Source organism: Lactuca virosa, chromosome 4 (genome assembly GCF_052849685.1).
Source record: "Lactuca virosa cultivar CGN04683 chromosome 4, Lactuca_virosa_CGN04683_v6, whole genome shotgun sequence".
Lineage (NCBI taxonomy): Eukaryota > Viridiplantae > Streptophyta > Magnoliopsida > Asterales > Asteraceae > Lactuca > Lactuca virosa.
The window spans coordinates 2,068,359-2,080,946 of NC_136429.1; the positions used below are offsets into that span (position 1 = coordinate 2,068,359).

General features: G+C 31.5%; 2 protein-coding genes across 2 annotated transcripts; one reads left to right on the top strand and one right to left on the bottom strand.

The window, feature by feature from the left end:
- Positions 1-503: 503 nt before the first annotated feature.
- On the top strand, positions 504-899 carry LOC145168434 (uncharacterized). Its single transcript, XM_079087243.1, has one exon. It carries the CDS (start codon positions 504-506, stop codon positions 897-899), a length of 396 nt encoding a protein of 131 aa, XP_078943369.1.
- Positions 900-2,545: 1,646 nt separating this feature from the next.
- LOC145169138 (NAC domain-containing protein 83-like) lies at positions 2,546-3,770 on the bottom strand. Its single transcript, XM_079087706.1, has 3 exons — positions 3,437-3,770; positions 3,092-3,360; positions 2,546-3,006 (listed from the first exon to the last, which is right to left on the bottom strand). The coding sequence occupies exons 1-3, from the start codon at positions 3,615-3,617 to the stop codon at positions 2,698-2,700; spliced, it is 759 nt and encodes a 252-aa protein (XP_078943832.1). The 5' UTR covers positions 3,618-3,770; the 3' UTR covers positions 2,546-2,697.
- Positions 3,771-12,588: the final 8,818 nt, after the last annotated feature.

The window sequence follows — 12,588 nt, forward strand, 5'->3', positions numbered from 1 at the left end:
CCCCTTTTTACCATTATATTACGTTTTATTTGCAAACAAAGGGTGTAATTTGCTTGGTGGACTTGACATTCCCATCAGATGAGGACATGCCAACCCGTTTACATGGTGGAGGCGGCGTTGCTCTTTGACAATGAGTTGTGCAGGGCGATTGAGGACATTGTGGTTTGTGGTGCTCCTTTCTTTGGCGACATACAGTGGCAAATTGCTTCCATATCCATTAGGTTTGGTGGTTTGGATTTATACTCGGCAATAGAGGCTACCTTATATGATTTTGTTGCCTCAAGGGCCCAATCTTGGGCATTACAAAACCACATCTTACATGATAACGACATATATGGTATGGATTATGATTATACTTGTGCCTTAGCTCCTCTTCGTAACAAGCTTTCGGACATTGACCTTAACAGTTTTACTACTAAGGACACCCCCCCCCTAAATCCCAGAATACACTGGCGAGTGCCCATTCTAGTAAAATTGACCATGATATGGAAGTGCATTTCAACATGACGGCTCAACAGAAAGCAGTTTTCCAGTATTTACGTGCACAACATGCTCAAGATTTTCTACTAGCTATCCCTATAGATGGGCTTGGCCAACATATGTCTCATATGGAGTATCGTACCATCCTCAAATATCGACTCATGATTCCAATATTCTCAGTTGACGAGATATGTCCGGTGTGCCACAAGGCATGTATGGACTCTTTTGGAGAGCATGCAGTTCATTGCAAAGAACTTCCGGGGTTCAAATACAGGCACAATATGGTTAAGGATGTTTTGGTCGACATATTTAAGCGTGTCGGGGTTTCCGCCAAGAAAGAGGCTCTTGTGAATTTCTTGACTGACCTGATAGTAGGAAGGTCAACCCTTAGACCGGTTGACCATTTGCTTTTTGGATGAGTTGAATGGAAACACACATGTGTGGACCTTACAGGGGTATCTCCTCTCGTAGGCTTGAGGGTCGGGGGTTTCACGGCGGGACAGACTGCATTAAAAGCTGCTACATGCAAGGTCATCAAACATGAGAAATCGTACATGGAAAAAAACATGGGTTCATACCATTTGCATTTGATACGTTTGGTTTCCTTGCACCAGATGTAGTAAAGCTTTTTAATAGAGTACAACAGATCATGCATAACAATGTTATATCCCTTAAATTTATGGATGTAGTTTTCAAAAAATTGGCTATACCATACAAAAAGGCTTAGTGGCGCAACTTGTTGCCTGTTTGCCTTCTCATTTTGTTGTACGATGATAACTAAGAATTATTAATATTAATCAATGAATATATGATACACTTCTGGCCATGTATATATATATATATATATATATATATATATATATATATATATATATATATATATATACTCCCTAATAAATGAAGGTTCTTTTTGCCACTTGTCACACCCTCATTTAATTTGCCAAGTGTTATTTTGTGGTTATTTTGAAATAATTTTTTTCCACATGTCATTTTATAAGTTTTTCTATATATATTTTTTTAAAATTCCACATAATATTTTAATGTAATACTTGTAGTAATAAATGGATATCGATGTCATTAATAAACTTACCTTTTAATTTCAAAATTTTCAAAATTAAAGCTCATTAGTTTTTTTGTTTACTTATTTAAATTTAAAAGATAAAAAATATTTCCATTATAATAATATTTCATTATTTTTTTTGTTTTCTTATAAATTCAAAGTTCTCGAATATATATATATATATATATATATATATATATATATATATATATATATTCTCATTCTTCTAAATATGAATTCATTCTAAAAAAATATTATTGTTGATATTAATAACAAAGTTAATTAGTTTCCATATAAATGAATTATAAGTATGAATAATATTTAGTATACATATAATTAATACTAAATTTTTATTGGTGCATTCTAGCACATAATAGATATGAGAAACATTTGGACCTACCTCTCTCTCTTTCTATATATATATATATATATATATATATATATATATATATATATATATATATATATATATATATATATATATATATATATATATAAAGATTGAAAGTCAAGGATGTTGGGTCTTTAGTCCGTTTTAAGGGCGATTGCATAACATTTGTCTTAAAATAAAATATGATTGACGAACAAATATTCTTAATTCTCCTCCTAAATCTTTGTGTTGCAACCATTGTCTATTGTTTTTTCAATACTGCTTCCTAATTGTTTGGTCCTTGATTTACAAGTAATAATCCTTTTTACTTTTGAACCTTAAATTGCAATAGTTTAAAATCGGACCCATGATATGAGAAAAAGATTAAATAATGATTGTGATGGTGTAAAAACAAAACCAACCAAGTTGAAGTTGAAGATGAGAAGGAAAGAAATTTGAGAATTAATAATAAATCACCAAAAAGTTGTGAAATTTGAAGAGGAGATTACAAAGAATAGGAGGGACAACTGTTTCTGTTTCTGTTTCTATTTCTATTTCTTCCTTCCTTCCTTCCTTCCTTCCTTGTTTCTAGTTCTCTTCTTCCATATTCCATTCCATGGACAACCATTTTAACATATCTAAATTTGGTTTGGATTATTATAATGCTCCTCTGCTGAGATGAGTGATGGGAAATTTAAGCTTTAAAAAAAAAAAAAAAAAAAAAAAAAAAAAAAAAACCCTAAAACTAGTATTTTTTAAACGCTAGAAAATTAAAAGATTCTTGATTTCACGGCCACTGTTTTCTTCTAAAAGTTGAAACATGATCGCAATTGCTACTGCTCTCTTCATGTTCATCCGTCTCACGGCAACCATAAACAGAAGCATCTGTTATCCCGCTTGAACCAGAGGATGATGAAGCCGGTAATAGATTCAAATCGGCCGTTTTTGGCTTTGTTTTTGCCAAGAAATCATAGAAAACTGGGTTCGACTTGGGTTCAACCTCAACCTCAATTGTCTCTTTCTCTTCTTCCTGGTTCTTGTTCCCGTTCCCTCGTTTCTTCAAGAAAATTCTGCACAGCACCCAGTTCTCCATACCCTGCACAAACATCAAAATTCTCAATTTCTATTCTCATAATCAAGAAACAAGAAATTGCCGATTGATATGTGGTTAAGTTAGTGACCTGGGTGATCGGGTTTTGGGTAGCAAGGGCAAGACGGTACTCATGCATGATCCAATCGGTTCGAGACCCGGTTGGGGGCTTTCCTTTATAGAAAACCAGAGTTTTCTTCATGCCGACTACTTGATTTTGATTGGTCCGACAGGTCACAATTTGCTTATCTAATCCGGTTGCTTTCCAGTATCCGGATACGGTTGCCCGGTTGGAGCGGTTTCCGTTCGGGTACTTGACTTCCCGTGTGCTGAAAAAGAACCTCTCCTGTTCCAAATCACCTAAACAGACACACACCGAATCAGTCACATTGCAATTTTTTGTTTTTCTATTTAAATGTGTATATATGGTATCAACCTGGTAAATCCCATGGATCAGACTTGTTCACATCCACCTCAGGGATGATGGATGCCGGCAAAGGGCAAGACTGGGCCTTGCGCTTCAAGTATTGTACCACAAGTTCTTCATCCGTCGGGTGGAACCTGAACCCAGGTGGCAGTCTCAGGACACCGTTTTTCACAAAATTCAGCTTCTCCATCTCGATACGTTCACCAACGAATTAAATCAAAAAACACTACAAGATTTGATTAACCCAATTTACATCCTGAAAATCCCATTTGAAATCGACTAGAATCGAAGAAGAAGAAGAAGAAGAAGAAGAAGAAGGGAGGAGGAGTAAATAGGAATGGGTATGTGCCTATGTAAGAAAGAAAGGGAGGGTACTTTATAGTAATTGGGGGTCGTCTATTTCTAACAACAACAAAGAAGAAGAAGAAGAAAAAGAACAGGACGACAAGTGTGTTTGGCGTAAACCATACTCAATCTCCTCCTCCTCCCATATAAGTTTTGACGCAATTAATTACTTCTTATTTTTCTTCTCTCGTATCACATGCTATGATTTCCCTAGAATATATGCAATATTTGATATTTGATTTAATTGCCAATATCTAATTTCAACAACAAAATAAAATATACGTAAATAAATGACATAAATAACAAAATTATATTTGTTGACAAAATAAATGTTATATTTATTTTAAATAATCCAACATGAAAGCCAAGGTACATGAAATTTCTTTTATGTTTTATTAGAATCGATTAAACAAAATGCTTCCTCCACTCCATATAAATATTAAATAGTATGTTCAGAACTGTTTAACTTGAGAGTTTGTTTCCTTTTTAAATCTAGTATATAAATGCCTTGCAAGATGATTTTTATAGTTTTCATAAAATTAAAGAAAACAAATACCAACCTTTCGGATATCTTCATGATGAAGACACCTATCGATGTACAACATAAATTGGGCAACCTCCAGCTAAGAATTACATATATAATGGGGTGACATTTGCATGTATATACGTGTAAAGATACGGTGAGCACAATCAGTTATCTACATAAAAATATACAGTACATACGTTGTCGGTTTGACGATGAAAAACATGGTTTGTTTCACTTTTAGATCTCTTACGTAATGTGAGATAAGGATTAATTATGAAATAAGACATTCTGTCGAAAATGTAGCATTTATGAGGTATCCAACAGCTAATCACTTTATGGATTTTGGTATTATGGTAATAATCGGGGATATGTAGTACTCATGTTTTTCATGTTTTTCATGCTCTACATTTTTGTACTTTACACACTCCACAACTTAACCGTTTTTATGTTTTCAGTCTTTAGCGATTTAATTAGATTATATGACGTTGATTATATTCTACGTGAAAATTTATACAAAAGCATATACTTTGATGAATATTGATAAAGACATGCATGTACATCATAGAACAAAAGTAGGACTACATTGTTTGTACTGTTAGTTGGTTGGCTGAAAAAAGTCAAAAACATTGTTTGTGTGTAATAAACTTCTATGTTGATTATAAACGGTATCTACCTTTTTATATACGGAGTTTTTTACAAAATCATTGTAACTAATTACAATTATTTATGTATTTATAAATTGTTGATGTCAAAAACATTGTTTGTGTGTAATAAACTTCTATGTTGATTATAAACGGTATCTACCTTTTTATATACGGAGTTTTTTACAAAATCATTGTAACTAATTACAATTATTTATGTATTTATAAATTGTTGATGTTGTAAGAGACGTTTCTAATTGTATGTATGTTAATTTGAACTTCAACAAAAACATGAGTGTATTGGCGTAGATAAATTGATTTTGTTTGGCTATCTATATCATATGCATATGTAAAAGAGTTGATCATTTATATCTATAAATTCATCTTTCAAATTTATACATTTTATCCATATTTAGAAAGTTAAACATAAAAATACGTGTCTAATAAGTATTTGTTTTCATGTCTTAACGTAGATAAATTGCTTTTGTTTGCCTATCTATTTCAAATCATTTGCATAACATAACATGTGTATGATATTATATAACAACATTTTCAGTGGTAAAGATATGCGTCTCCGTCCGGTATTTATTCTCAATTTTTGTCTTTTGAAGTTTTTACTTTTCAATTTTGATCTTAAATATTTTTATTTGTGTTATATATTTACTTGATGAAACTTATAACAATGAAAAAACATTTAAAACACAATTCATTCATATATTTTGTATCAAGTATTATATATTAAAAACAAAAATATTTAAGGTCAAAGTTAAAGAATAAAAATTTTAAAAATAAAAAGTGGAAAATAAATATGAGACGAAAATAGTATTATGACTTAAAAATATTATCAAACTATCATTCTATTAATTTTAAGATCTAACTAAACAGACCTCTCCAATTTTATGCTTGAAATCTATATCGCACATCAATAACTTCAAGATTATTACCAATAGTTGATTTCCAATAAGGTAGAAAAGATTCTTAGACCGTGCAATTGGTCATCCTAAAAAGTTAATTAACTAGGTTTGGGTACTCTATCTCTTCGAAATCAACATCACACACTCTTACCTTGAAACCCCATTCGTATTTAAAGGGATTTAGCATAAATGCCCTATTTTAGTTAACTTCAACAATCAACATCTACTTGCTATTAACAAGAAATCAAAACTCTCAACTTCAAAATTGAATTTAAACATGGATGTGATGTAATATCACTTGTAACCAGTGGTGAAGCTACATAGGGCGTTGGGGGTACTACAACATCCCCAAAAAATTGTTTTATATATAAAAAACAAATTATTTGTTAACATGATCTATATTATTATATCCTCATCTAAAGATAATGTACCATATTTTTAATGCAAGAGATTGGATCGCTACATAAAATATATCTTTTCCGGTTTCTATAGTAAGTGTAAAGAAAATAAGTTGTGAAATAGTATGGATGATCAAATTTTAAACGATTGTTTATTTACCTTTATTTATAGGATGTGTTTCTATAAGTTCTTGATAATACTATCATTAATCGATTTCAAGACCTGAAACCTAGGCGGATTCAACTGTAACTTTTGTTTAAATTACATATATATTTTTTCCGATTTACGACTTTAAATATCAAGAAAATATTTGTATTTACAATTTTGAATCTTTGTTGTGTTTGTACACCCGTATCAAAATTCTTGGCTCCGTTACTGTTTGTTGGTTGGATTTAAAAAAAAGGTTTCTTCAAGTTCTTCCCATTAACGACTCTGATAAATACACGTACGTCAGTGTATAATCAAAGGTCGTGGATGTCTACTCACCGTTGAAGCTTTTGAAAGACGAATGGTTTATGCTTTGTTTATTTGTGTTTCAAATCCGTTCAAGGTCAGCTCCCATATATAATACCAAATGGGACTAATTAATCCATCCATACAACCAAGTGGGATTGAGTAAGACAAGTTAGCAACACAAGTTAGCAAGTTACATAATAGTAAGATTCTAAGTAACGTAAGACGTGACTTCGTGGTAGTGTCAAATCTTAGCATTTTCGAGCCATGGCGGGTCACGTCATTTGTAAGACGTGACTTAAGGCGATAATTTTGTATATAATTAATAATTATATATTCTATTATTATTCATTTTTATATACCTATATGACTTAAGGCGATATTTTGTTAAAGCTTCACAGCAAGTACAAGCCTTGAAGCCATGACGTGTCATGACGAGCTTTTTAGAACCTTGCTTAATATACTCGGTCGTGGTGACCAATTTGGAACAAATAAATAGTTAGGTGATTTTTTGTAACTTAAACTGAATTAAGTGACCAATACACACAAACCAAAAAGTTCAGTAATAAAATTCGACCCAACCCTTATAAAAAGATTGAAAATATTATATAATCGTTATAAATTTTTATTTTACAAATAAAATATCATTAAATATTTGATAGAAATAATTGATTAATAAATTAATAAACAACATTTAAAACTAAAATTTAATTAAGGGGTAAAATAAATATGATTTAAAGACAATGGTTAAATGTACATAACGTATAGTGACCATTAAATATATAATGAGGTCAATAAAAAAAGAAAATAAATTGTGTGCTTCAATGGGATTGAGTGTTCAATAAAAAGAAGTAATAGTAATAAGTTGTAAAAAAATCCCTATTATAAAACACTTGAATTATAAAACAGAAAAGATGTTTATCAACCATTTCATCAACACGAAATAATATTTGTAGGAGATGCCGAAACTGTTTGAATTTACATCGATGTTTCAAATTTTAAACATAAGATTTTGACTTAATATATAAAATATAAAACATTCTATAAATATTCCGGATTATATAACTAGTCAAGTTCAATATTGCAACCTACATTCAATGATTTGGTATATATATATATATATATATATATATATATATATATATATATATATATATATATATATATATATATATATATATATATATATATATATATAGAGAGAGAGAGAGAGAGAGAGAGAGAGAGAGAGAGAGAGAGAGAGAGAGAGGTGAGTTCAATTGAGAAAATAAAAAAGATTGAGAATGAGGGAATCATTATCAGCCACTCATTTAATCTAAGCATAAAAAGACACGGTGACAAACTTGTAAATATGATAACAACCTTCAATCTCAAATACGTAACATCGATTTCTTTGTTGAATACTCCGAATTGGAATTTCCCAGATTCGCAAACAACTCAGTTGTAATCAGAATTTCTTCGATGTTCATGCAATTGGAATTGGAGTTCTGGACTCGCAGTCACAGTCGATATTGAAGGACTCTGAATCGGTACTCACAGGTTCCCAATCGGATTTTCGGAAATCAAAATCAAAATGTGAAATCGATCAGACATAGGATGTCGCATCTGAAGTCGGAAGCTTTTGAAATTGGAACATATATTCTAATCGGAACAGTTCGCGTCTTGATTATCAGTATTACAAAAAAATCTGGAATCGGGATTTCAAGGTTTCAAAATTGAAATCAGAATTTTTGTTGGAATGAAATCAAAATTGGAATTGCACACTTCAAAGTCGAAATCGGAAGTATATGATGATTTGGAATTGATAACTTGAATCGGAAGTATTATGTTTTTAACATTTTTAAAAAAGTTAACTTGTATGCACTCCAATTGTTTGATGAAATGCATAAACTAAATTACCACGTTATATTCACATATGAATATGTTTTTTCACCTGAATCAGTATATGATTATTAAAAACACAAAACAAATATGCAAGTCTGAATGTTATTCATATGTGAATAACATATAAAAATTATGTATATTTGTGAAAACACCTTGTAATATTTATATGTGAATATACTGTGTAATATTCATAAGTGAATAACATATAACAATTATATACATTTGTGAAAACATCTTGTAATATTCATATGTGAATATACTGTGTAATATTCATAAGTGAATATATCATCTAATATTCACAAGTGAATATACTATGTAATATTCACATGTGATATACCATGTAATACTATGTAATATTCACATATGAAAATATCATCTAATATTCATAAGTGAATATACCATTTAATATTTCACAAGTGAATATATTATGTTCACAAGTGAATGAATCGTCTAATATTTAAATATCAATATACTATGATTATTATATGCTATATTCATATATGAATGATACTTAAATTGTAAAAAAATTTAATCATACTTTTTATTCATAAGTGAATAACGAATGTACTGTAGTAAAAATCTTATTCACTTATGAATAACGATAGCTGAAAATATAAAAAAAATAAATTTTTTATTTTATCTTAAAACTATATCAATATGGATGTCTGTTTGTAGAGAAAAAAAAAATCATGAATTTTGGTATATTTAAAATCATTTTTCGATAAAAATAACTTCTTAAAAATTAAAAAAAACGAAAAAAATATGTTTTTGTATATATTAAGGTAATGATTAGCATAGTTTAAGGAAACATGTTTTGTTGGAAAACACATGTCTATTCTTTTCCCATTTCTGCTGGTACGACAAAGGCTTTTGCGGCAAAAATAAATGAGTGGTTGAGAATGATTCCCCCATTCTCAACCTTTTTTTTTCTCAATTGAACACTCCTCTATATATATATATATTTATATATATATATATATATATATATATATATATATATATATATATATATAATCAGGATACCTACTAAGAATTTGAATGTTCAAAAAAAAAATTATATTCTTATTCTTTAAAATGTATTCGATCTTTAACTTGGTGGATAAAGAAAGTGGTAAATATATTTCAGAAAGTAAAATTAAAATGGTGGGATTTATGGAGACGTGATATCTCCTAAATAATACATATTTTAAAGGACACTTTATGAGCATTTTTATAAGAAATATGGAACAAAAGGTACTTAATTCATTATAAATCGTCTAATGCAGGTAACATTGACACTTTGGTGAAAAAGAAGCTACAAAGGTGTGACAACCCGAAACTTCTATCTTGTTCAACTATTCAATTCAATTCAATCAATGTTAAACTCGTTTCGGTTATCTTTTAGCACTGTTTATGGGCTCGTTTAAGTGTTCTAAGCTTGAGTACAACCAAGGTTGAGATTAGGGGTGAGTTATCAAAGTCGTAAAGTAGCATTTCGGGCCATACGCTCCTTTAGGAGGAGTGTACGGCCGTACACATGGGTGTACGGTCGTACACCCCCTCATGGCCGCACACTCAACGTGGTGGGTCACCCACCCCTATATATATGAGTAGACCTCCCTTCCTTCATTCCTTTCTCCCCTTGGCTGCACACTACTCCCTTTTCTCTCAAGTTTCTTCAACCGTGAACCCTCCAAGGCTTCAAAAACATAAGTATTCCATCCTTTAGCTTGCTATACTTGAAAGACCTCTTGATTTAAGCCTTGACTCTTCAAGTTTCATCATGTTCTTCATCCTTTGAAGGAGTACGGCCGTACACCTTCATAAGGTTGGCTGTACACACCTTAAAAGCCCTCCAAAGTGAGAGTTTGGCCCCTATCAGCTAGTTGGACATGCTAAACCTTTGACCCTAGCCTTGATTCACCTTAAAGTCGACAACTTTAGCATGAACACGAAGGGTGTATGGCCGCACACCCCTTATACGGCTGCACACCCCATGTACGGCCGCACACACCTCCTAATGCCGTAAACCCACTTTGATGATCATTTTAGGCCTCAAACTTGCATTACAACTAAGCTTGGGACCTAGAACATTTCTTGGATGCTAGTTAGAACCTTGGAAACACCTCAAAAGCACACATCTTCATGAGTGTACGACCGTACACTCATCGGCCGCACACCCATGGCCGTACACACCCTTAGGGTGGCAGTACACTTCCCTTCCTCAATCACATATGGTTTTGACACTTAGTTCAAGTGTTTCCAAGTCCCTAGAGTGGTTTCCTATCATGTCTAGTAGTGAAATACCCTAATTTGACTCCTATATGTGTTATTACATGTTAAATAGGATCCAATTGTGCTCGAGGCTTCACTTGACATTCGGCATCTCATATCTATCTTTCATACTAACCACTCACTCGAGGTGAGTTCATACCCCTACATTTTTCCGAGTTTTTAATGTTTTCAGGGGGGGGGGGGATACAAGCCAAACATAAATGATTTTATGAAATTTATACAAAAGGATTTCAATAAACTTAAAACGGATGCAATCAATACAACACATAGTTTCTACAGTTTTACAAAATATTTAGATATTTTTATCCCTTCAGTATTATGCTAAGCATAAGGGATGTTTGCAACTTACAAGTTAACCGCACAATTTTTAGACCAAAACAAAGTTATACATATACAAACACACAAACTATAATAGGTATAGTTTGGGAATTCATACAAGGTTATACATATACAAACACACAAACTATAATAGGTATAGTTTGGGAATTCATACAAAGTTATACATATACAAACACACAAACTATAATAGGTATAGTTTGGGAATTCATACAAGGTTATACATATACAAACACACAAACTATGATAGGTATAGTTTGGGAATTCAATACATGGTTATACAAATATATACACACATCTTTTATGAATAATATTTAATAAAAGGTTTTCTCGTATTATTACTTGTAATATCGTAAATCTAGCGTGAGAGACACGTCTTTGGGTACAATTACATGTACTAGTGGAAGACTACCCCTTATGATCCAGAATCTCCTCGGAGGAGAGCGTGATTTTTGTGTATAGATCTATATGGGACTGACTATCCCGCACCTTGCTACTAGCTATAGTATGAACGGCAGGTCTACAGGTGACAAATTCATAAAGGATACTGGTGCCCGATTCGCGCTATATCAAGTTAATGTATGGTCATAAAAATCGCAAATAGATAACAACAATTTACTTATGTAGTAATATACTATACATGAACAATGATTATTTAGCATAAGTATGGACAAATACATGGTTTCTTTATGAGAACTAAAACTACTATACATACTGGTAATAACCAGGGTTTTCAAACAGAACATTCCATACAGAGATTTTTCATACAAAATTTATCATACAATACATCTAGTAGTAATCCGATCATACAAATATTTTTACTAATACTACTTCACTTTTACTAAAGAAAATATTGGATTTTCTTGGAAACATACACAACATTTTCACTGATTCATTAACAGGTTTTTATTACAAAAGATGCTTATGAACTCACCAGCTTTATGCTGATACTCTTTTCAAAACTGCTTGTATTCTCAGGAAATCTTTAGACAGGTACCTCGACAGACTTTTGAGAAGACGGAGCACCTAGAGTCATGTCTTTTACTTGTATTATACTTTTGGATGTATAAGAATACGAAGCAAACTAATGTAAACACTTATTATATATATATATATATATATATATATATATATATATATATATATAATGTAATGGTTGTGTTTACTTTGATTACTATGATACAATTGTTGTGATACTATACATGACGTCATCCGCCCCCGAACGTTTCCCCCGTTCCGGTTTGGGGGTGTGACAGATTGGTATCAGAGCTCTTGTTTATAGTGAACTAAGTATACCGAACCTTACATGGTATACAACTATAAACACTAAGGGGCTGAAGTACTCCGAACTAAAAGTATACTTTCAAAAATATAAGTATTTTATAATAA